This window comes from Dipodomys merriami, unplaced genomic scaffold (genome assembly GCF_024711535.1).
Source record: "Dipodomys merriami isolate MVZ:Mamm:240054 unplaced genomic scaffold, mDipMer1.0.p SCAF_1, whole genome shotgun sequence".
NCBI lineage: Eukaryota > Metazoa > Chordata > Mammalia > Rodentia > Heteromyidae > Dipodomys > Dipodomys merriami.
The window spans coordinates 101,940,117-101,966,533 of NW_027202270.1; the positions used below are offsets into that span (position 1 = coordinate 101,940,117).

At 42.8% G+C, this 26,417-nt stretch overlaps 1 protein-coding gene across 2 annotated transcripts; it reads right to left on the reverse strand.

Moving 5' to 3' along the window:
- Window positions 1–93: 93 nt before the first annotated feature.
- On the reverse strand, window positions 94–26,371 carry Eapp (E2F associated phosphoprotein). Of its 2 annotated transcripts, none has more exons than XM_070026497.1 (6): window positions 26,198–26,371; window positions 18,850–19,031; window positions 14,497–14,592; window positions 11,323–11,440; window positions 6,327–6,440; window positions 94–3,716 (listed from the first exon to the last, which is right to left on the reverse strand). In XM_070026497.1, exons 1-6 carry the CDS (start codon window positions 26,269–26,271, stop codon window positions 3,422–3,424), a joined length of 879 nt encoding a protein of 292 aa, XP_069882598.1. In that variant the 5' UTR covers window positions 26,272–26,371; the 3' UTR covers window positions 94–3,421. The 2 variants fall into 2 exon arrangements, with proteins under 2 accessions (XP_069882598.1, XP_069882599.1); XM_070026498.1 differs by having other exon boundaries at window positions 94–3,698; window positions 26,198–26,368.
- Window positions 26,372–26,417: the final 46 nt, after the last annotated feature.

Consider the following 26,417-nt stretch of genomic DNA (forward strand, 5'->3'; position numbering starts at 1 on the left):
ACTGTTGTAAACATTGATAAATCCTAACCTTCCTGGATTCCAAGGCAATTGAAAAATGCCTGCAAGAATACATACAAAATGGAGACAAGGATATTGATCTTTTCTCCTGCTTTTATTCATGGACCCATGTAAGAAGTCAGTGTTTTTCATCAAAAGCAGCTTTGGAACATGTTACAAGAGGAGGCAGAGTATAAGACAGCTCTAGCTTCCTGTTAACCACCATATAAATGTATTGTCTAAAATTGATTAACAGTTATATTGAAGCCGGGCACCAGTGGCTCACGCCTGTAATCCTAGCTACTTAGGAGGCTGAGATCTGAGGATCATGGTTCAAAGCCAGCCTAGGCAGGAACATCTGTGAGTCTCTTATCTCCAATAAACCACTCAGAAAACCAGAAGTGATAGAGTGCTAGCCTTGAGCTGAAGAGCTGAGGGACAGTGCCCAGGCCCAGAGCTCAAGCCCCACAACCCATAAAAAAAAAAAAGCCCTGTGTGATGGTACATGCCTACATCTCAACAATTAGGAGGCTGAGACAGGGAGATTTTAAAAATTGAAACCAGCCTGATCTACACAGAGAGATCCTGTCTCAAAAAAAATTCCATATGGTAAGAACATTAGATACCCCCCCAAAAAAAAATTACTGAAAGAAAAAGCTAATAAATTGGAAATCAATACCTTTGAGCAGCAGGATGTTGGTAAAGGCAAGAAAATGCTGGAGGTTTTTTAATGACTGTTTTATTTTTATCACCATTTACATATTAACTTGAAAAAAATAAAATGGAAAAAAATTAAGACAGTTTTCTAATAAAGGGCATGTTTGTTCTATTACCTAAATATTGAAAATGATATTATTAAAGGAAAATAGTGCAGGCAATTGGAACACCTGTCTGGATCACTTGTGACAGACTCTCTGAAAATCTTCAGTTTCAAACCAACAAAGGCACATAGGAGATTCTGGTAATATTACATATCACCGGAAAAAGTAAAACTGTCTTGCAACCAGTACATTATGATTGCATTGTGGAAGGGACCACTAGATTTGATCCAATAGAGTAAAGCTGAACATTGAAAAGTTACAGTTACTTTAGAAACCTGCTCAATCAGGGTTGGTGCAATGGCTCAATGGTAGCACACCAGTCTAGGATACACAAGGCCTGGCTTCAATCCCTAGCATGAAAGAAAGGAAAAAAGAAGGAAGGAAGGAAGGAAGGAAGGAAGGAAGGAAGGAAGGAAGGAAGGAAGGAAGGAAGGAAGGAAGGAAGGAAGGAAGGAAGGAGAGAGAGAAAAAGAAAGAAAGAAAGAAAGAAAGAAAGAAAGAAAGAAAGAAAGAAAGAAAGAAAGAAAGAAAGAAAGAAAGATGGAAAGATGGAAAGAGAGAGATAAGGAAGCAAGGAAAGAAGGAAGGAAGGACCTAGGATGGATACCTAAAGCCCTGTAAAAGCTGGCATTTCCTTAGGTGTGGCATTTCTGCACATGTATGGAATCCTGAGAACTCTCGCACCAGAAATTTGAAAACCCTGGATGAGTGGGAAGCTTAAGAAAAGTGACTGGGGGGGGGGGGGGGGGAGGATGGGAAGGGATGGGAAGGGTAAACAAAGGAGGAGGCTACAATGCTTGATAAGAAATGTACTCACTATCTTGCCCATGTAATTGTAACCCCTCTGTACAGTATTTTCACAATAAAAAAAAAAAAAAAAGAAAAGTGACTCAGCTTCAGAGTCTTTGATTCACACTGGCCTTTCCTATATCAACAGATTACACATAAATGATCACCTAAGAAGAGGCCAAGAACTGGCCTAAATACCAGCAAGTACAGAAATTGAAAGGGGCTGGGAAGGTGGCTCAGTGGTAGAGTGCTTGCCTTGCATGCATGAGGTCCTGGATTCAATTCCTCAGCACCACATAAGCAAAAAAAGCTGGAAGTGGCACCGAGGCTCAACTGGAAGAGCACTAGGCTTGAGCTGAAGAGCTGAGGAACAGTGCCCAAGTCCAGAGTTCAGGACCCATGACCAACGACAAAAACAAAAACAGATTATTAGAAACTTTGGCTTGTCACTGGTGGCTTCTGCCTATAATCCTAGCTGCTCAGGAGGCTGAGAGCTGAGAGTTGTGGTTTGAAGCCAGCCAGGCAGGAAAAAATCCCCTGAGACTCTTATCTCCAATTAACCACTCAAAAACTGGCAGTGGGCCTTGTAGCTCGAAGTGATAGAGCACTTAGCATTGACTGAAAGAACTTAAGGACAGCACCCAAGCCCTGAGTTCAATCTCCACAACCAACAAAGGAAGGAAGGAAAGAGAGAGACAAAGAGAGGGAGAGAGGGAGAGAGGGAGGGAGGAAGGGAGGGAGGGAGGGAGGAAGGAAGGAAGGAAGGAAGGAAGCTAATTTAGCCATGGGAAATATATCTGTAAGACTGAAACATTCTACTCTTGTTTGAAAAATCTAAGTTACTTTGATCCATAAGTAACTTTACTACCCAGGAGCAAAGCTTCAGAAAAGGGCTTAAGGACATGGCAATCCAAATGCAAACTTTATAGCTTAGGATTCCAGAGGCATGGCTCAGGTGGTAGAAGCACAAGTAGCAAGCCATGAATTCAACTACACACACACATACTCTCTCTCCTCTCTCTCTCTCTCTGTCTCTCCCTTTCATATACAAAATTTTTTTTAACCTTATGAAACTTGGTAGTTTTCAATCATATTCTGAAGCTAGTTTGCAGTTGACATCTGAGATACATTCTTTTACTGGAGTCTCGTGCCACTTCCAGTTTTTGAGTAGTTAATTGGAGATAAGTCTCACAGGGAATTTTCTGCCCAGGCTGGCTTTGAACCATGATTCTCAGATCTCAGCCTCCTGGGTAGCTAGGATTACATGAGCCACCAGCGCCTGGCAAGGCTAGCACTCATACCAATTGAGCCACAGCTCACTTCCAGCTTTTTTCTGGTTAATTGGAGGTGAGTCTCACAGACTTTCTGCTTGGGCTGGCTTTGAACCATGATTCTCAGATCTCAGCCTCCTGAGTAGTTAGGATTACAAGCATGAGCGTGGCTAAAAGTCTTTTTACATAGCTCATAGGTATTTTGTTAAGACAACAGAAACAAACATTGAGAAACAAAGATGATTTATAATTTGAGAACATTTTAATTCTAAAGAGCTTTCATAAATAAAAAGCCCCCAAATTTCCAAATGTTCATCAAAAATAGAATGAATTCAGCCTCATCAGAACTCATGGAAAAAACTAAAAGGAAAAAAAGGAAGAGGTAAGAGATAAAGACTAATAACCATTTTCTTTCATAAAGACAAAATACTGCTTCCACAAATAACTCAATATCACTTAATGATATGAATAGATAAAGAGGAAAGTAACTGTCCATATTTGCCTTACAAACCACACTGGGAAATCAAATTCCAGTTACATTGTTTAGGAATGGCTTGCTAAAACATTGAAAAAGTGAAAGACTTCATCCTTGTCATAGACTGCCACTTCAGTGGAACATTCTGTGCACATGACTGGATGATAGATTTCTTCCTCTTCTGTCTCTGCCTGCTCTGCAGGATCTTCACGATTAGACTTCATCTTCTTATAGCCCCGCCTTTTCTTCCTGCTCTCTGGGATTTTATACCTTAGAACCTCCTCTTTGTTGACAGAACAATTCATCACAAACATGGCTCTATACTGGGTTTTGTAGGATTCATGCCTAAGAGGAAAATAGAGACTGGATTTATGTTTTAATTTATCCTTCAGATAAAACTTGACAACATCAAAACTCATTGATATATAAACCAAAATAAAGACAAAATAGAAATAAAAGAAAATGTAAAGAAATGTGAAAGTTTTTGTTTGTTTGCTGTTGTTTTGCCAGTCCTAGGGCTTGAACTCAGGGAGAACGTAGGCACTGTTCCTGAGCTTCTTTTGTTCAAGGCTAGCACTCTACTACTTGATCCACAGCACCACTTCCAGCTTTTTCTGCTTATATGGTACTGAGGAATCCAACCCAGGGCTTCAGGCATGCTAGGCAAGCATTCTACCAGTAAGCTACATTCCCAGCCCAAAGAGTTATTTTAAAATTGGGGAGAAAGCTAGGCACTGGTGGCTCATACCTATAATCCTAGCTACCCAAGAAGCTGAGATTTGCTTAAAGCCAGCCCAGGAAGGAAAAGTCATGAGTCTTTTTTTTTTCCATTTATTTATTGCTACTGTAAAGATGATATACAAAGGGGTTACAGTTACGTAAGTCAGATAAAGAGTACATATTCTGGAAGTAAAGCTATGGCTCAAAGTGAAAGAGCACTAGCCTTGAGCAAAAGAGCTCAGAGACAGCACCCAAGCCTCACAATTGACCAAAAAAAAAAAAAAAACAATGTCACCCTTCCTTTGCTCTGTCCCAGTTGTTTTTTTGTTTGTTTTGGGGTTGTCAGTCGTGGGGTCTGAACTCAGGGCTTGGGCGCTGTCTGTTGGCTCCTCAGCAAAAGGCTAGCATTCTACCACTTGAACCACAGCGCTACTTCTGGTTTTTCTGCTTATGTGGTGCTGAGGAATGGAACCCAGGGCCTCATTCATGCAAAGCAAGCACTCTACCACTGAGCCACTTCCCAACCCTCTGTCCCAGTTTTTATCTTCCATTCCCACCCACAAGTTGTATAGTTTATTTTCAATGTAGTATCCAGCAAGTATCACTGCTGCATTTGTTTACCCTTTGTCCCATTCTGTGCCATTGCTTACCCTCATAAAGACAAATAAATGAATAAGCCAGACAAATGAAACCAAAAACATCAATAATGAAATGGAGTTCACTTTGATAAATACTATTTTATATGGTCAGATGCACATAGCTATTTTGCCTACGTGAGCCTCTCCTAAGAGTATCCTCCTAGTATGAATACCTAGAGATCTATATAATTTATCATGGACCAGTATATTGTTTTTCTTTTACCATCCAGTGTATTTACTTGTGATTTAGGCATTTGAGTTCAGAGATTGTCAGGGCCAAAGCCCCAGTGTGGCCTACTTCCCCCTGACTAGTGGCAGCCCTTGCTTGGCTTTGACTAGTTCACACTGGGTAAACTCGCCCACACTGAGTCCCAGGGCCAGCAAACACCTGTGCACATGCTCACCCTGAGCTAGTTAGGAGGGAACTCCATCAGGTCTACCTCAGGAACTAGAAAGGTTAAATTCAGGTCTTTGAGATGAACTTGCACTGGGCAGCTCCTGCTGCCTATCCAGCTGCTGGGCTGCTCCCACCCCTAGATCACTCCTGCCCACATGGCCACTGGGTTGGTCAACCCGCTGTCAGATGGCTCCCACTGCTGGACTGCTCCTGTTGCCTGGCCATTCCTGCTGCATGGACACTAGGCTGCTCCCACCCCTAGACCACTCCCATCCATCAGCTGCCAGGGCCCTCTCACAGATCTGCCATATTGGTTGTAAGTTGACAGGTATGACCATAGGAGTTCTCTGGGTCTGGGTTTAGCCATGGCTCACTATCTCCATCTGCACTGTCCAGGTCTGGTGTGGTGGAGTTTTCTGTCAGAATGCTGCAGTCCACTGGTGGGTTCTAGAGGTCAAGGCAGACACCAGGCCACTTTAGTGGCAGGATGGGGGATGGGGGGGGGGAGTTTTTCAGAGTTTTCCACCCTTATGTGTAGAAGTTATAAGGTTTTTTTTTTTCAGTTCCCATGACTCTCTGCTTGTTTATATATGTTTGTTGGGCTAGGAAGGTAGCTCAGTGGTACAGTACTTGCCCTGCATGCATGAGGCCCTGGGTTCAAGTCCTCAGAACCACATAAGCACAAAAAGCTGCAAGTGGCACTGTGGCTCAAGTGGTAGAACGCTAGCCTTGAGCTGAACTGCTGAGGGACAACAGCAAGGCCCAGAGTTCAGGCCCCACAACTGACCAAAAAAAAAAAAAAAAAATGCTATATATGTTTGTTATTGATCTTTTGGGGAAAAGTGCATATTAGGAACCCAAATCTCTGTCTGGTTAGAGAGAGTTGGAGCAATTCCCTATTGTTTAGGGGACATCTTACTTCCTCTCCTGCTTTTGTTTTCAAAGTTAACACTCTATTACTTGAACCACAGCTCCACTTCAGCTTCTTGGTGGTTAATTAGAAATAAGAATCTATTGGGTTTGTCTGCCCAGGCTAGTTTTGAACTAAGATCCTCAAATCTGAGCCTACTGATTAGTTAGGATTACAAGTGTGAGCCACTAGTGCCTGGATCAAGTGGCAAGGTGCTAGCCTTGAGCGAAAGAGCTGAGATGGCATCAGGTTTTTTTATTTTTTTATTTTTTACTAGTGCTTGTGTATATGTGTGTGTGTTTGATTACCTTTGACAATCAAGGCACAGAGTGGTCATGCAAGCAGGGCAATTCAAGACAGCATCGCTGTTTGGAACTGGCTGTTGTTGCTGACGTGCCCTCGGTAGTCCAAAACCATGATAACTACAATAGAAAAGAAATTAAAAGGGAAAAACACATTAAAGGTAAATCTTGGTCTCTAACAGCATTCTCCAATAAAAGGAGACTCAGAGAAATGGCTGATTCTAGAAATACAGCATAACCCAAAACAGTACCAGAAAGGGAGAAGTATTAAAACACAACAAAACAAGGAAAAGTGTGCCAAAGGTGATCAGGAGCCAAATAAAGGAGCTCTCAATGTCAAGCTCAAACAACTTCAGATACAAAATAAAACAGTATGGATTATAACTCCATATAAAATAGCCCATACAATCCAATGTGGAAGAAATAACTATATTGTCAAAGCTCACAGAACTCATAAGTGTTATAGACTATGATAGACAATTTGCCCCATGAAAGTTAGAATATGCTTGCGACTTTAACTAAGCATCACTATCCCACAATACTGTGAAATTTGGGAAATTATGTAATCACTTAATCACAATAAAAATTCAAAAAAAATAAAAAAATAATAAAATAGTCCATGCTAACTTAATGTGCATAAATAAATGGAGGTGAGAAAATAAATCTCCTATTCAGAAAATTTCAAAATAGCTTATAAAGATATGCTCCAGGTATTGCTTAAGTCTAGCTCACACATAGTGACCTACTTTCAAAGAATACAGTATAATTGGGTAGTGGTACATATCTGGAGTTTCTTTGCTTTGGATTTTTGTTTGGTGGTTGTTGTTGTTTTGTAAGAACTAGGGCTTGAAACTCAAGACCTAGATGTTATCTCAGCTCTTTCGCTCAAGACTAGCATCCTGCCACTTGAGCCATAACCTCACAACTGGTTTATTCATGATGTTTAATTGCAAATAAAAGTCTCATGGACTTTCCTGCCTGGGCTGGCTCCAAACCTCAATCCTCATATCTAGCCTCCTTGGCACATACCTATAATCCCAGTTCTGAGGAGGTTGAGGCAGGAGAGTTGGGCATTCAAGACCACCCTCAACTGCAAAACATAATCTCAGCAAACAAAAATATAATCTCAGTCTAATTATAAGAAAAACATCAGGGGGCTGGGAAGGTGGCTCAGTGGTAGAGCACTTGCCTTGCATGCCTGAGGCCCTGGGTTCAATTCCTCAGCACCACATAAGCAAAAAGAAAAAAGCCAGAAGTGGTGCTGTGGCTCAAGTGGTAGAGCGCTAGCCTTGAGCTGAGAAGCTGAGGGACAGCGCCCAGGCCCAGAGTTCAGGCCCCACGACCGGACCCAAAACATCAGAAGGACCCTCCTCATACTCCACAGTGCTCCTCAAAGCAATGAAAGTCATCAAAAATAAGAAAGTAGGTCTAGAATATAATTTTTAGGTTCATTATCAACATTGGCTAAAGGGGACATAATAAATAAATATATAATGGTGTTCTAAACTGGATCCTGGGACATGAATTGCACATCACCTAAAAAATAAGGAACTATAATAAATTACAAATTTTAGTTAATAATAATAACCATAAGAACATTGGTTCCCAAATTGTGACAGTTAACTGTACCATATGAATGTAACAATAGGAGACACTGTGTGTGTTGCGGTGAGGCAGTGGTATATGGAAACTTTTTGCATTATCTGCTCAATTGTTCTATAAATCTGTAACTCTTCTTTTTTTTTTTTTTTTTGTCGGTCGTGGAGCCTGAACTCTGGGCCTGGGCGCTGTCCCTGAGCTCTTCAGCTCAAGGCTAGTACTCTACCACTTGAGCCACAGCGCCACTTCCAGCTTTTTCTTCTTATGTGGTGCTGAGGAATCGAACCCAGGGCCTCATGCATGCAAGGCAAGTACTCCACCACTGAGCCATCTTCCCAGCCATGTAACTCTTCTTTAAAAAAAAATTGCTGGGGCTGGGAAGATGGCTCAGTGGTAGAGCGCTTGCCTTGCATGCCTGATGCCCTGGGTTCGAGTCCTCAGCACCACATAAGCAAAAAGAAAAAAGCCGGAGTGCGCTGTGGCTCAAGTGGTAGAGCGCTAGCCTTGAGCTGAAGAGCTGAGGGACAGCGCCCAGGCCCAGAGTTCAGGCACCACATCCAGACCCAAAAAAAAAAAAAAAAATTGCCTCCAAAGCCAGATGCTGGTAGCTCATGCCTATAATCCTAGCTACTCAGGAGGCTGAGATCTGAGGATCACAGTTCAAAGCCAGCTCATCTTATCTCCAATTAACCACTCAAAAACTGGAAGTAGAGTTGTGGGGCTCAAAGTGGTAGAGCACTATCCTTGAGCAAACAAGGTCATGGACAATGTCTAGGGCCTGAGTTCAAGCCCCACAACAACAACCAAAAAAAAAAAAAAAAAAACCAGCCTTCCAACAATGCAGTAAAGTTACATTAATAAAATAAAAATGGAAACTCAAGTAGTTAAAGACTTCTGTTTCTATCATTATCAACTGTATTTCAAGGCTCTAGGACAGTTAACAATAAGTGCTCAAAAAATTTTCTGATTGAAAGATTAAAGTATAAGTACATTTATGAAGACATAAAATATGAGTACTTATTTATTTACTTACATATTTTTATGCCAGTATTGGGGTTTGAACTCAGGGCTTAGGCACAGTCTCTGAGTTTTTATGCACATAGCTTGTAATCTACCACATTAGCCACACTTCCACTTTTAGTTTTTTGGTGGCTGCTCAGAGAAAAGAGTCGCAAGGACTTTTCTGCCCAGGCTGGCTTCATACTACAATCCCTAGAGCTCAGCCTCTTGAGCAGTTAATGATTATAGGTATGAGCCACTGGCACCAAGCCTAGAATATCTATTTTTTAGAAGACTTACAGGAAACTGAAAATACCAAACAAAAGGTAAGGGCTAGGAATGTGGCTTAATAGGAGAGTGACTAGCACACATGAAGCCCTGGGTTCCACTCATTGGTACCATATACAAAGAAAAAGCCAGAAATGCTGCTGTGGCTTAAGTAGTAGAGTGCTAGCCTTGAGCAAAAGAAGCTCAGGGACAGTGCCCAGGCCCTGACTTCACAAGACCTGGGATTGGCCAAAAATTAAAAAAAGAAAAAAGAAAAAAAGGAAAATAATTTTGTATTCCTTGCCAAAACACTTCAAATGTTTATAGGGAAAACTCCAGAAAAAAACGTGATACATATTTCATAATGTTAAACATCTCCTAGCCAGGTGCCAGTGACACCTGTAATCCTAGCTACTCAAGAGGCTAAGATCTGAGGATCATGGTTCAAAGCCAGCCCAGGCAGGAAAGTCCATGAGACTCTTATCTCCAATAAGAAAATAGGAAGTAGCACAGTAGCTCTAGTGGTAGAGGGCTCACCTTGAGCTGAAAAACTGAGAGACAGCGCCCAGACCCAGAGTTCAAGCCCCATGACCAAAACAAAACAAACCAAAAACAAACAAACAAACAAACAAACCACTTCTAACACAGCACATTTCAAAAACAAAATCCCAAGAAAATAACTCATTTATTCAGTAACTACTGTCTTTTACTAATGTACCAGATACAAGGATACAGCATTGAATAGCCTTCATATCAAAGTTAAATTTGTGTGTGTGTGTGTGTGTGTGTGTGTGTGTGTGTGTGTGTGTGTGTGTGCGTGTGTGGGCTTAGGCACTGTCCCTCAAGTCTTCAGCTTAAGGCTAGTACTCTACCATTTGAGCCATAGTGCCACTTCAGGCTTTTTCTGCTTATGTGGTGCTAAGGAATTGAACTGAACCCAGGGCCTCGTGCATGCAAGGCAAACACTCTACCACGGAGCCACCTTCCCAGTCCTTTTTTTTTTTGCCTGTCCTGGTACTTGAACTCTTGGCCTGAGTCCTGTCCCTGGGCTTCTTTTGCTCTACTTGAGCCACAATGCCACTTCCAGACTTTTCTGGGTTTTTATTGTTGTTGTTTTTTATAATACATATTTTTATTGTAAAGATGCTGTACAGAGGGATTACAGTTACATGGAGTCCATTTCCTATCAAGCATTGTTACCCCCTCCTTTGTTCAGCCTTTTCTGTTTATGTGGTACTGAATAATCAAACCCAGGGATTCATGCATGCTAAGCAAGCACTCTGAGCCACATACCCAGCCCAACCATTGTATTTTGTTTGTAGGAATGTACAATGGTTCAGTCATGGTGGAAAATAGTTTTGTATTTCTTCAAAAAGTTAATATAGGGGTTGAGATGTAGCTCAATGGTAGAGTATTCACCTAGCATCTTTGATACTCTGGTCTCAATCCTCAATCCCCAGCACTGGAAAACAAAAAATTAAATAAGTAAAAAATGGAATTTCCATATAATCTAAAAGTTCCTAAGTTCCTAAGTACAGAACCAAAAGACTGAAAATTCAAGTCATGTACTAGTGGTTCACACTTACAATACTAGCTAGTCACTTAGGAGGCAGAGAGTTAAGAGAATCAGTTTGAGCCTACTCTGAACAAAAAGTTAGTGACATTTCATGTCCACCAATAGCTGGGCATGATGGTATATGCCTATTATCCCAGTTATACAGGGAGGCATATATAAGAGGATCAAAGATCAGGTTGGCACAGTCCTCAAAGCCATTTCCCCAAAACAACATAAGCAAAAACAAAGGGCTGAAAGGACAGATTGTTAGAGTACCTGCCTAGCAAACACAAAGCTCTGAGTTCAAATCTCCCTCCCAGGGGATGGGAAGGTGGCTCAGTGGTACAGTGCTTGTCTTCCATGCATGAGGCCCTGGGTTCAATTCCTCAGCATCCCATAAGCAGAAAAAGCCAGAAGTGACTCTGTGGCTCAAGTGGTAGAGTGCTAGCCTTGAGCTGAAGAGCTGAGAGACAGTGTCCAGGCCCTGAGTTCAAGCCCCAGTACTGGCAATAAATAAATAGATAGATAGATAGATAGATAAATAGATAAATAGATAAATAAATATTAAATTTTTTTTCTTACCCTCTTCTCTGTGCATCAACCCATGCTTGGTCTCTATTATCTTTTTCAGGATCATATAATAATTCATCATTTGTTGGAATCCTGTGCCGTTTCTTCTTTTTTTTCTTGGTCACTTGTGCTAATTTTCAAAAGATTAAGACTAAGTATTATGTCTAAGGTTCGCACTTAATATAAAAGAAGCTATATACTTATTTATATTATGCTAAGAATATTTTAAAACTATTCTTAAAAGAAATGCACTGCAAGCCGGGCGCTGGTGGCTCACGCCTGTAATCCTAGCTACTCAGGAGGCTGAGATCTGAGGATCACGGTTCAAAGCCAGCCCGGGCAGGAAAGACTGTGAGACTCCTATCTCCAATAAACCATCAGAAAACCGGAAGTGGCGCTGTAGCTCAAGTGGTAGAGCGCTCGCCTTGAGCTGAAGAGCTGAGGGACAGCGCCCAGGCCCAGAGTTCAAGCCCCACGACCGACAAAAAAAAAAAAAAAAAAAACAGAAATGCACTGCACAATTAACAAACAATAAAAAAAAGATGACAGGGGGGGGAGGGGGGAGGCTGGGAAGGGATGTGAAGGGTAAACAAAGGAGGAGGCTGCAATGCTTGGTAAGAAATGTACTCATTATCTTGCCCATGTAATTGTAACTCCTCTGTACAGTATGTTCACAAATAAAATTAAATTAAATTAAAAAAAAAAAGATGACAGAGAAAGCTCAAACTATTTCTTCATGAAAAACTAGTATTTCAGGGCTGGGAAGGTGGCTCAGTCGTAGAGTGCTTGCTTTGCATGCATGAGGCCATGGGTCTGATTCCTCAGCACCACATAAGCAGAATAAGCTAGAAGTGGCACTGTGGCTCAAGTGGTAGAGCACTAACCTTGAGTTGAAGAGCTGAGGGACAATACCCAGGCCCAGAGTTCAAGCCCCACCACCACCACCAACAACAACAACAAAAAACTAGTATCTCAGTTGGGCACTGGTAGGTCATGCCTGTAATCCTAGCTACTCAGGTAGCTAAGATCTGAGGATCATGATTCAAAGCCAGCCAGGGCAGGAAAGTCCATGAGACTCATACAATTCATCACACAAAAACAAAACAAAAAAACAGAAGTGGAGCTATGGCTCAAAGTAGTAGAACATTAGCCCTGAGTTCAAGCCCTACAACTAAAAAAACAAAAATAAAAATACTAGTATCTCAAGAAATGAGTTTTGTTTTTTGTTTTGGGGTTTTTTTATTGTTGTTTTTTGTTTTTTGTCAGTCATGGGGCTTGAACTCTGGGCTTGGACACTGTCCCTCAGCTCTTCAGCTCAAGGCAAGTGCTCTACCACTTGAGCCACAGTGCTACTTCTGGTTTTCTGGTGGTTTATTGGAGAAAAAAATCTTATGGACTTTCCTGCCCAGGCTGGCTTTGAACCATGATCTTCAGATCTCAGCCTCCTGAGTAGCTAGGATTACAAGCGTGAACCACCCGCACTCGGCAAGAAATGAATTTTAAATAATGAGAATTTAGTTTCAAAAGGCCACTCAAGCCAGCACTGGTGGCTCATGCCTGTAATCCTATATCTTATCTCCAATAAACTACTCAGAAAACAAGAAGTAGGCTGTGGCTCAATGGTAAAGTACTCGCCTTGAGCTGAAGAGCTAAGGGACAGTGCCCAGGCCCAGAGTTCAAGCACTACAACCAACCAAAAAGAAAAAAAAAAAAAAGCCCACTCAATACAAATGAAGAATAAGAACTATTTTTTGGGGGGAGGGGGGGGAGGGCAAGGGGTGTAGGGCCTGAACTCTGGGCCTGGGCGCTGTCCCTCAGCTCTTCAGCTCAAGGCTAGCGCTCTACCACTTCTGGCTTTTTTCTTTTTGTTTATGTGGTGCTGAGGAATCGAACCCAGGGCCTCAGGCATGCAAGGCAAGCGCTCTGCCACTGAGCCACCTTCCCAGCACAGAATTATTTCTTATGTATAAATTCTCTGTAAGTTCTCATATATTAAACTACTAAAATCGGGGGGGCGGGGGGGAATCAAACATAAAGAAAGAACCTAGCTACCTTGGCATGCACCTATAGTACCCCAGGTACTCAAAAGGCTGAGTTAGGAAAACTGCTTGAGCCAAGAGTGACAGATTGCATGACTAACATTCACAAGGTCCTGAGTTCAGACCTCAATACACACATACAGGCATGCGCATACACACAGGAAGTATGTGGCTATCCACATACATTGTTGTTGGTGGTGGTGGTGGTAGGACTTGAATTCAGGGTCTGGGCACTATTCCTGAGCTCTTTTGCTCAAGGCTAGTACTCTGCCACTTTGGGACACAGTGCTACTTGTGGTTTTCTGGTGGCTAATTGGAAATAAACGTCTTTCCTGCCAGGACTGGCTTTGAACCGTGATCCTCAGATCTCAGCCTCCTAAATAGCTAGGATTACAGGCATGAGCCACCAGTACCCAGTACACTAGACTTTTTAGTCCCTGGGGCTTGAACTCAGATTTGCCTTTTTTTTTTTTTTCTTAAGGCTAACATTTTACCACTTAAGCCACAGCTCCACTTCCACTTTTTGTAATTTTCTGCCTAGGGTGGCCATCTTCATCTCTAAGCCTCCTGAGTAGCTACCATTACAAGTGTGAACCACCAGTACCTAGCGGCAAGTCACTATTTAATTCATAATACATAAAACCAAAAAACCTTCCTTTACCACATAAATGTGTTACTATGTATTCCACTGCAATGCCTGTTATAATTAAATCAGTTATTTCCAACACAGAAGGAAAAATTCCACAGGAAAACATAAATGGAGACCAGCTATAGGTGTGAAAAAACAATTTGAGGAACCTAAAAGAACCAATGGGGAAAGAGTGCTGAGTCAGGAGGTACTAAGCAGTACTGGACTGGCCTCCCTCTTCCCCCAGACTGTCCATGCCATGCATCATGCCTGCGTTCCAGCTTTGCTTCTCACATCAACCACCTGCAATTATTTCTAAAAGATTAAACTGAGGGAAATCCTAAAGACAAATAACTGTTAGGTAAACCTTTCTCGAACTATAAACTGGTGGGCGCTAGGAAGATGGCTCAGTGGTAGAGTGCTTGCCTAGCATGCATGACACCCTGGGTTTGATTCCTCAGCACCACATAAACAAACAAACAAACAAAAAAAAATATATATATATATGTATGTACTTACCTGTTTTGTCTTCATCCTCAGAATCAGAATCAAAATATATATCATCATAATACTTTGTTGGTGCTGTTCCAATTATCTCATTTCCTGAAGAAGACCCTATTCAAGTTGGAAGTATAGTTTACAACCATAGAATACCAAAAGACAAACCTTCACACACTTCTCTATCATCTCAAAGTACCATCAACTTACTCATAATTGCATTTGGATGGTGAAATCTTTTCCCATTAGTGACCTACTTGATTTCTGTGCCCTAAGCGATTACAAGGCATTAGCCCTCCATAATGCAAGTGTTCTACATCATGAGAAAATTCTTTCTCCCTTCCTATAAATCTACTTATATTAAAAAAGATATTGCAGGTTGCCAGCATCTATTGCTCTACTTTTTTTTTTTTTTTGGTTGGTCATGGGTATTGAATTCTGGGCCTGGGCACTGTCCCTGAGCTCTTCAGCTCAAAGCTAGTGCTCTACCAGTTGAGCCACAGTGCTATTTCCCGTTTTCTGGTGTTTAATTGGAGGTAAGTCTCACAGACATTCCTGCCCAGGCTGGCTTTGAATTGTGATTCCCAGATCTCAGCCTCATGAGTAGCTAGGATTACAGGCATGAGCCACCAGCATCCAGCTCCATCTCTCTTCTTTTCAGCCATGCAGTATACTATAAAGAACAAGGAATAGTATCTTAGGGTTTATGATTGGGGTGTGCATGCATATGTGTGTGTGTGTGTGTGTGTGTGTGTGTGTTGTAGTACCTTGAGGCTTATGATTGGGGTGTGTGTGTGTTGTAGTACCTTGGGGTTTATGATTGTGTGTGTGTGTGTGTGTGTGTGTGTGTGTGTGTGTGTGTGTGTTGTAGTACCTTGAGGCTTATGATTGGGGTGTGTGTGTGTTGTAGTACCTTGGGGTTTATGAGTGTGTGTGTGTGTGTGTGTGTGTGTGTGTGTGTGTTGGTCCTGGGCTTAAACTCAGGACCTAGGCACTGTTCCTGGACTCTTTTTTTTGCTCACTACCATGTGAGCCATAGTTCCACTTCCTGCTTTTTGTGATTTACTGGAGAGAAGAGTCCAAGAAACTTTTCTTCCTGTGCTGGCTTTAAACAAGATCCTCAGATCTCCTGGTCCAAATCCTGAATAGGATTACAGGCAGGAGCCACCAACCTGACAGTATCTTACTTTCAGGGGCAGAATGGAAAGAGAATAAAAACTCCACAGAAATTGAGCACTGGTGGCTTACATCTGTAATCCTAGCTACTCAGGAGGATGAGCTCTGCATATCAGGTTCAAAGTCAGCCCAGGCAGACAAATCCAAGAGACTAAATCTCCACTTACTCAGAAAAAGCCAACACTGAAGAGACATGTAGCTCAAAAGGTAGAGCACCAGCTGTGAGCGGAAAAAGCCAAGGGAAAGGAATTCAAACCTGAATAGCAGGGCTGGGAAGGTGGCTCAGTGGTAGAGTGCTTGCCTTCCTTGTATGAGGCCCTGGGTTCAATTCCTCAGCACCACATAAGCAGAAAAAGCTGGAAGTAGCTCTGTGGCTCAAGCTGAAGTACTGAGGGACAGCACGCAGGCTCAGAGTTCAGGCCCCATGACTGACACACACACAAAAAAAGTAGCAACACACACACACACACACACACAAATACACACACACACACACACACAGAAAAAAACTCCACAAGAAGAAGGGAATGGAGGGCTGGGAAGGTGGCTCAGTGGTAGAGTGCTAGCCTTGCATGCCTGAGGCCCTGGGTTCGATTCCTCAGCACCACATAAGCAAAAAGAAAAAAGCCTGAAGTGGCGCTGTGGCTCAAGTGGTAGAGTGCTAGCCTTGAGCTGAAGAGCTGAGGGACAGTGCCCAGGCCCAGAGTTCAGGCCCCACGACTGGTCCCAAAAATAAAAAAATAAAAAAATAAGAAGAAGAAGGGAATGGGTGTCATAAACTAGGCACCAGTGGGTCATGCTTATAATCCTAGCTCTTCAGCAGGCTGAGATTTGAGGATGAGGTTCAAAGCCAACCTGGGCAGAAAAGTCTGTGAGACTCTTATCCTCAATTAAACACCAAAATAAGCCCAAAGTGGAGCTGTGGCTCAAGTACTAGTGCACTAGCCTTGAGCACAAAAGGTCAGGGACTATGCTGAGTTCACACCCTAGGATGAAATACACACACACACACACACACACACACACACACACACACACACACACACACACACACACACACACACACACACACACACACACACACACACACACACACACACACACACCTAGTCTTCTTCTTTCCAGGTGTACCCAATGCCACACCATCATTTATATTTGTCATTACATGCCTGTAATTCTGTCTTCCTCTAACACTTGCTTAAGTTATTATTATTATTATTATATGCTTTCATTTCTAATACACAACATATCAACATGAAATCAGTGCTGAGGAGTCCTACTTTCACAAACCAGTTTTCAGGCTAACTTCATTTCACATAAAACACCTCAAAATGAATCAGGCTGTAATACCAGTACTTTGGAGGCTGAAACAATATAACCATTCATTTCAAGCCAGCCTTGACTCTACAGTGAGATTCTGTCCCAGTGAAACAAAAATACAGCCAAGCACCAGTGACTCATACTTGTAAGCCTAACTACTTTAGAAGGCTAAGATATGAGGATCACAGTTCAAGAACAGCTCAAGCAGAGAAATCCAAAGAGTCTTATCTCCAATTAACCATCAGAAAAACAGAAGTGGAGGCATGGCTCAAGTGGTAGACCAGCCTTGAAAAAGGCTGTGAAAAAAGTCAAGTATAAGTTTAAGGCACTGAGATCAAGCCCCAGTATTGCACCAAGGGGAAAGAAAAAAAATCAAAATTATGTTTCATTACTTATTAAAATACAACAAGAAGCCAGGCACTGGTGGCTCACACTTGTATTTCTAGTTACTCAGAAGGCTAAGTTCTGAGGATCTCAATTCTAAGCCAACCCAGGCAGGAAAATCAGTCTTAGGGCTTATAGGCACTATCCCTGAGCTTCTTTTGCTAATGGCAAGTGCTCTATCACTTGAGCCACAATGTCACTTCCAGCTTTTTTTGAGTAGTTTATTGGAGATAAGAGTCTCACAGACTTTCCTGTCCAGGCTGGCCTCAAACCCAGATCCCTGGATCTAAGACTCCTGAGTAGCTGGGATTACAGGCGTGAGCCACTGGTACCCAGCTCGGGAAGACTTTTATCTCCAATAAACTGCTCATAAAAAGCTGGAAGGTGGGCTGGGAAGGTGGCTCAGTGGTAGAGCGCTTGCCTTGCATGCCTGAGGCCCTGGGTTCGATTCCTCAGCACCACATAAGCAAAAAGAAAAAAGCCGGAAGTGTCGCTGTGGCTCAAGTGGTAGAGTGCTAGCCTTGAGCTGAAGAGCTGAGGGACAGCGCCCAGGCCCAGAGTTCAGGCTCCACGACCAGACCCAAAAAAAAAAAAAAAAAAAAAAAAGCTGGAAGGTGCTGTGGCTCAAGTGGTAGAGTGCTCGCCTTGAGCACAATGGGGCTCAGGGACAGCAGCCAAGCCCCATATTCAAGCCCAGGATTGCAAAAAAAAAAAAAAAAAAAAAAAAAAAAAAGGGAGGGGGGCTGGGAATATGGCTTAGTGGTACAGTGCTTGTCTCACATGCACGAAACCCTGGGTTTAATTTCTCAGTACCACATACACAGGAAAAGTCAAAGTAGGACTGGGAAGGTGGCTCAGTGGTAGAGTGCTTGCCTTGCATGCCTGAGGCCCCCTAGGTTCGATTCCTCAGCACCACATATGCAGAAAAAGCCGGAAGTGGTGCAGTGGCTCAAGTGGTAGAGCGCTAGCCTTGAGCTGAAGAGCTGAGGGACAGCGCCCAGGCCCAGAGTTCAGGCCCCATAACTAACCAAAAAGAAAAAGAAAAAGCTGAAGTAGCACTGTGGCTCAAGTGGTAGAGCACTAGCCCTGAGCACAGAGAGGCTCAAGGATGGAGCCCAGGCCCTGAGTTCAAAAAACCCCAAGACCAGAAAAAAATAAAAACAAAAAACAAGAATTTGTGATGATACATCATTAAATCTGACATGTGTCATCTAACCCTAAAAATACTTTTATAAGTACATGTGTCTTTTTTTAACCTTTTAGTAATAACCACAAAAGGAAATAATACATATGAACAATACTAAATACATATGACATACCCCATAGTCAGCAAATAAAACTCGGGCTCAGATTGCCAAACATATTTATTCCTCCAAATAGTAAGTACCTATTGAGCACCTCTGGAAAATGCTAGAGACCCCAAAGCCCACAGACAAGGTTCCTGCCTTTATAGAGCTTACAAAAACATACATAAAAACAAAACCAAAAGTTTACCAGTTCCCAGAGAGGATAACTTGTCCTCCATTGTTTTTATGGTAGAATTTAATTCAGCTTCCATTTCTTTTTCAAACTCATCTTCACTAGATGATTCACTTTCCCCAGTAAGACATTCTCTGATGAGTTTGCGTTTTTGGTCTGGAGTTCCATGTAAAAGCACATCTACTTCATCTTCAGAGCTATCATTTGAAACACAAGGAATATTAATATTTAAAAATTAAAATTAGGAGCTAGGCACTGGTGGCTCAAGCTTGTAATCCTACCTACTCGGGAGAATTAGACCTGAGGATCATGGTTCAAAGCTAGCCCAGCAGGCAAGTCCATGAAACTCATGTCTCCAATTAATCACCAGAAAACCAGAAATGGAGCTGTGGCTCAAAGTGGGAGAGAGTTAGCTTTGAGCTGAAGAGCTCAGGGACAGCACCTAGGCCCAGAGTTCAAGCCCCACGACCGACAAAAAAAAAGCAGGGCTTTGGGTCTGGCTTAGTGATAGAGAGTACTTGCCTAGCATACATGAAGCCCTGGGTTCAATTCCTCAGAACCACATAAACAGAAAAAGCTGGAAGTGGCGCTGTGGCTAAAGTGGTAGAGTGCCAGCCTTGAGCACAGAGAGGCTCAGGGACGGTGCCCAGGCCCTGAGTTTAAGCCCCAAGATTGGAGGAAAAAAAAAAAACTCCCTACTATTTCAAATAGCAATTATCAATAGATCAACTAAGTCTCCATATTAATGTCTACATAACATTTCCTCTCATATATGCTTATTTCTAAACTCATTGCCATTAAACTTTACATGAACATTTCTGCATGTTATCTTGTTTTTTGTTCATTTCTTTAGGATATTTGTGTACAATTAGATACAAATTTTTTTTGTTATCATGCTGCTTTCCAAAAGCACTGCACCAATTCATATTTCCATCAATATTACAGTTTTTCTCACAGAACTGTGAGGTTTATAAACTGGATATTCAAATAAAACTTAAAATGCACAATTAATATATAGCTAATATTTCAACATGATATACATTAACAATGGAATTAAATACAACTTAAAAAGCAGTGTTGGGCTGAGGATGGCTCAAGTAGTAAAGTGCCCCACCCAACAAGTGTGAAGCCCTGAATTTAACTCCAGTACCAAGGGGGGAGGGTACAGGAGTACAATAGAGAACTGTAAAAAGAGAGAAAGCTAAATTACATTCCATATTCTCCTAAGTAATTTCCACCCATTTATCTTGCTTTCTGTGATTGGGTTCCCCATCAACTGTATTAACGTGTGTGTGTGTGTGTGTGTGTGTGTGTGTGTGTGCGTGCGTGTGTGTGTGTGCATGTGCCTGTCCTGGGGCTTGAACTCAGGACCTGGGTGCTTTCCCTGAGTTTTTCTGCTCAAAGCTAGCAGTGTACCACTTGGGCCACAGCCCCATTTTCAACATTTCTGAGGTTTAACTAGAGAGATGAGTCTCCTAGGCTTTCCTGCCCAGGCTGGCTTCAAATGGTGATCCTCAGATCTCAGCTTCCTGAGTAGATAGAATTATAGGTGTAAGCCACCAGCACACAGCAGATAATGATATAATTAAACCAGATATTAGGAGTGTTAAAAAATGAATTAAATACCTAAAACATTTCTAATACAATCAGTAGTACATAAGTAGCATTCACTTATTCATGAACTAGTAAATAGTGAAAGAATGTCTCAATCTTGTATCTATCTTCAAAACAGAACAAAATTGCTGAAGGTCCAGCAGAAGGTAAATCAGTAAAACACAATTCTCTTGAGAACTTATCCAAAGTCTACTTCCAGAAAATGCCCCATATGACAGATAAATTGGCATCCTAGCCAACATGCTCCCTTTCTCTGTTACCACTATTTCCACTCAGGTCTCTTAGCTAAGCATCTTCAAGCCTCTGATCTCTTCAATTTCATAGAGTCTCAATATACTGCCAGAATATTACTCCTGAAGGACTTTCATCTCCTCACTACCCAACTCAGGAAACTTCAACTAAAATCCTCTAAGTACAACACTCAAACTAGTTTTGTAAGCCAGGCACTGGAGGCTCAAGACTATAATCCTAGTTACTTGGAAGGCTGAGAATATGATTCCAGACCAGCCCAGGCAGAAAACTTCACAAGACTTCTCAACAGAACTTAGGTGTCATGGTGCTCTAGCAAGAAGCTTAAAATATATTAATTCAAGTCTAGGCAGAATTCAGGTATGGGCAGACACCTGGGCAAGATGCAAGAGCCTATCTCAAAAATAACCAGTACACAGAGAGGAGTGTTCAATCACAACCTCACATGCAGTTAAGTTCATCTGTTTCAAGTTGTTCCTCCATTTTAATAATTCTTTTCCTGTTAATGTAACTTTATTTTTGTTAATATAGAAACAATGTATAGAATCAAATAAGCTAAAATGTCATAAGGGGAAAAAAAAGTAAATAATCAATACCAAAAAGGGTAGAGGCATGTCTCAGCAGCAAAATACCTGCCTAGAAAGGCCAAGGCCAAGGCCTGGGAAGGTGGTTCAGTGGTAGATCGTTTGCCTTTCATGCATGAGGCCCTGGGTTCGATTCCTCAGCACCACATAAGTAGAAAAAAAAAAGCTGGAAGTGGCACTGTGGCTCAAGTGGTAGAGTGCTAGCCTTGAGCTGAAGAGCTGACGGACAGCAAACAGGCCCAGAGTTCAGGACCCACGACCGGATCCATCCCCCTCCCTCAAAGAAAAAGAAAGTCCAAGGCCCTGATTTCAAACTCCAGTACTGACAAAAAATAAAAATAGACTTTTCGCTATTATTATTAAGGTAAGTCTGGCTCTAGCTTACCTTGCCAATCTTACATATCACAATTACCCTCTTCCTACCCTTTAGTACTCAACTAAGGGCAATTTTGCCCTCATGGTACATTTAGCATGGCTCAAACACTGGTGGCAGAGAGAGAGACAATTAACATGTATTAGATAGTCAGGGATGCTGCTAAGCATCCAACAATGCATACGATATCCCCAGCAAAAAAGAAGTATCTGAGCTGGCTGCCAGTGGTTTATGCCTGTAATCCTAGCTACTCAGGAGGCTGAGATATGAAGATAGGTTCGAAGCCAACCTAAGTAGGAAAGTCTATGAGACTCTTATCTCTAATTAACTACAAAAAGGCCAGAACTGGACCTGTGACTCAAAAGATAGAATGCCTTGAGCAAAAAAGCTCCAGGACAGACAAACAAATAAAAAAACAGGGCAGGGAAGGTGGCTCAGTGGTAGAGCGCTTGCCTTGCATGCATGAGGCCCTGGGTTCGATTCCTCAGCACCACATAAGCAAAAAGAAAAAAGCCGTAAGTGGCGCTGTGGCTCAAGTGGTAGGGCATTAGCCTTGAGCTGAAGAGCTGAGGGACAGTGCCCAGGCCCAGAGTTCAGGCCTCACGACCGGACCCAAAAACAATAAAAAAATAAAAAATAAAAAACAGAGCAAGAGGATCTCTTTTTTTTTTTTTTTTTTTGTCCAGTCGTGGGGCCTGAACTCTGGGCCTGGGCGCTGTCCCTCAGATCTTCAGCTCAAGGCTAGTGCTCTACCACTTGAGCCACAGCGCCACTTCCAGCTTTTTCTGTTTATGTGGTGCTGAGGAATGGAACCCAAGGCCTCAGGCATGCAAGGCAAGCGCTCTACCACTGAGCCACCTTCCCAGCCCCAGAGCAAGAGGATCTCTGTGACAACAGACACAGGACAGTCTGTACCATGGCTGTCTTAATATCCATACCCTAGCTGTGATACTACTATATATTTTAATACATTAATATTGGGAAAAGGGTACACAGGATCTGTCTGTATTATTCCAAAACTGCATGTAATCTACAACAATTATGAAATTAAAAAAGATTTTAAGAAGCCAGGCGCCAGTGGCTCATGCCTATAATCCTAGCTACTCAGGAGGCTGAGAGCTGAGGATCATAGTTCCAAGCCAGCCTGGACAGGAAAGTCCGTGAGACTCTTATCTCCAATTAACCACTAAAAAACTGTAAGTGGTACTGTGACTCAGGTGGAAGAGCAGTGGCCTTGAGCTGAAGAGCTCAGGGACAGCGCCCAGGCTCAGAGTTCAGGACCCAGGACAAAAATAAATAAATTAATTAATTAAAATAGATCTTTAGCTGGGTGCCAGTGGCTCATGCCATCCTAGCTACTCAGGAGGCTGTGATCTGAGGATTCAGGTTTAAAGCCAGCCCATGCAGACAAATTCCAGAGACTCTCATCTCCAATTAACCAGCAAAAAGCCAGAAGTAGATGTATGGCTCAAGTGGCAGTGCCACCCTTGAACAAAAAAGCCAAGCCAAGAGCACAAGGCTCTGAAATCAAGCCCCATTACCAGGACATATACACACAAAAATGGAATCATATGGCAAGGAGATTACTCTTTTTGCAAATTTCCTCCAATCCTTGTAATTCAAGAAAAGGCTGTCTTAAGCACAGCCGAAAGAAATAAAACATTTATGAGTAGGGACAAGAGAGGAAACTAGGGGAAAGCAAAGGAAGGGGTAGCATTATCCAAAACAGAAATGTACTCATTAGTTGACTTATTTTTTTGGTTTTTTTTAAATTATTGTGAAAATACCATACAGAGGGGTTACAATTACATGGGCAAGATAGTGAGTACATTTCTTTTTCTTTTTTTTTTTTTGGTTGGTCGTGGGGCTTGAATTCTGTGCCTGGGCGCTGTCCCTCAGCTCTTCAGCTCAAGGCGAGCACTTTACCACTTGAGCTACAGGGCCACTTCCAGTTTTCTGTTGTTTTTTTGGAGATAGGAGTCTCACGGTCTCTCCTGCCCGGGCTGGCTTTGAACCGCGATCCTCAGATCTCAGCCTCCTGAGTAGCTAGAATTACAGGCGTGAGCCACTAGCACCCAGCTGTACCTTTCTTATCAAGCATTGTTGCCTCCTCCATTGATTAGTTACTTATGAAACAGTAATCCCTTTGCCCTCTGTAAACACCTTAAGAATAACAATAAAATTATGTTTTTGTTTTTGTTTTGTTTTTTGGTCGGTTGTGTGGCTTGAACTCTGGGCCCCAAAATTATGTATTTTTTTTTAAGAGATAAGTGACAGGGCCGGGAAGGTGGCTCAGTGGTAGAGTGCTTGCCTTGCATGCATGAGGCCCTGGGTTCGATTCCTCAGCACCATATAAACAGAAAAAGCTGGAAGTGGCACTATGCCCTTGAGCTGAAGAGCTGAGGGACAGTGCCCAGGCCCAAGAGCCCACAACCAACAGAAAAAGAGATAAAACATTTGAGTCCTGCACATTTTTATTAAATGTGCCAAGAATGCAGTGTTTTGACCATTCTTCATCCAGGCCATTTCCCAGCACTTTGTGAACGGTGAGCAACCTTAAGAAATGAGATAAGGGCTGGGAAGGTGGCTCAGTGGTAGAGCGCTTGCCTTGCATGCATGAGGCCCTGGGTTCAATTCCTCAGCACCACATAAGCAAAAAGAAAAAAAGCCGGAAGTGGCGCTGTGGCTCAAGTGGTAGAGCGCTAGCCTTGAGCTGAAGAGCTGAGGGACAGCGCCCAGGCCCAGAGTTCAGGCCTCACAACCAGACCCCAAAAAAAAAATTTTTTTTAAAAAAAAAGAAATGAGCCGGGCGCTGGTGGCTCACGCCTGTAATCCTAGCTACTCAGGAGGCTGAGATCTGAGGATCGCGGTTCAAAGCCAGCCCGGGCAGGAAAGACTGTGAGACTCCTATCTCCAATAAACCACCAGAAAACCGGAAGTGGCGCTGTAGCTCAAGTGGTAGAGCGCTCGCCTTGAGCTGAAGAGCTGAGGGATAGCGCCCAGGCCCAGAGTTCAAGCCCCACGACCGACCAAAAAAAAAAAAAAAAGAAATGAGATATTGTCTCTTTCCAAGATTTATTTACTGCTGCTACAAAACAGGTAGAGTCTCTAAGCTCAAGTGTTCTTTAGACACAATGCCAACACACTGAATGTGCATCATTGATTAGCCTCATTCGTATGATCCAGAAGAGCAATGAACATGACACTCTCTGTGCTATGTGTACTCTTTTCTCTCTGCCCCAGAAGTCTCACGTGTGCTGCTAGCTTCCATAAAACAGTAGCAGGCTCTAAATTATTAGATTATAAAATAAAATCCTGACAGATATGTCTCTAAACACTACATTCTTTTTAAAATAAGTTCTGCTCAGTACTAAGAATTTCAGGCCATCTGGAATTATGACAGACAGGAAGGGGGGGGAGAGAGGGGAAGAGGGAGGAGAGGGGAAGAGAGGAAAGGACAGGACAGGACAGGACAGGACAGGAGAGAATATAACTAAAGTCACTAAAAGCATCACAAGTGGTAAGACAATTGAGCTCTGAAGGCCTTGAGTTCCAACTCCAGCACCACAAAATTTACCTACAAAATCTAAGTTGATCGTACGGCCTAAGATATTAAATGAATAACCTTGGTGTATGTGGTAATAGTAATAGCAAAAAGGCACAAATCCAGAAAACATTACTATATTCCAATCAAAAGAAGTTTATTAATTGATGCCTGCATGTACCTCCTTTCACAGACAGGGCCATTAACTGACACTTGTTCGCAAGGAATCCTGGTAACCCTCCTCATACCTCATAATGAAAATCTCCACAGCAGTCTTCCCTTCCCTGCCTACAACCCTTCCCCAGAATGACGAAGCAACACTGTGAATGGACAGCTTCGCAAAAAAAGAAAAAAGAAAAAAAGCTTCGAGGCACAGAACTAATGTTCAGAATTAATTACAAATGGAAACTGCTGACATCTACTGAAATAGCCAACGTAGACTGGAAATCTCTCGGTGATATGACTAGAAGTTTGGGGCTCGGTGGCTGAGTGTTTGCCTAGCTTGCACGAGGCTAACGGGCCACATACACATACAAATTAATCTCGTTAACTAGAACGACCTTGTCATGGTCCAAAACTGGTGGTCCACGATTCCTTTATTTCTATCTAGATGTGCAGTCTATGTGAAGGCCTGTGGGGCTCACAAAGAACATGATACATCCCCATACTTAGCAGACTGCGTTTTGTAGCCGAGAAGCCGAAGATGGGTGACTTGTCTTTGGTCACACTGCTAGTAAGCCAACACAGAATTCCATGACGATTCACCAGGGGGCACCCACTGACTCCGGAATGTCTTCCCCCGAGCTAGTGCTCCCCTGGTCCCCGCTAAAGGAAGAGCCATAGCACCAGATCCCTCCCTGGGACCCCAACAAGCGGCCGACGGGCGCCGGGCGGACGGTCCGCACGGCCGGACAGACGCAGCCGTTGAAGAGGCCCAAGACCTAGCCTGCGCTCAACGCCAGAGCGGAGCCGGGGGGCCGGGGTGGCGCAGGAGCCCACCTGCTCAAAGCTGGTTCTTCGTCGCTAGGCTCTTCCAGCGCGTAGGGATCGTAGTCATCCTGAATCCGGTTCATGGTGGCCTTCAGCGGCCCCGCACCGCATCAGAACCTCGGGAGCAAAGTACTTTTACTGAGGCATCCCGACCAGCACTTCCGCCCAAACATCCGGGTCCTCAGTCGACGCCTGCGCAAACAGCTCAAGAACCGGCAGTGGGAACGAT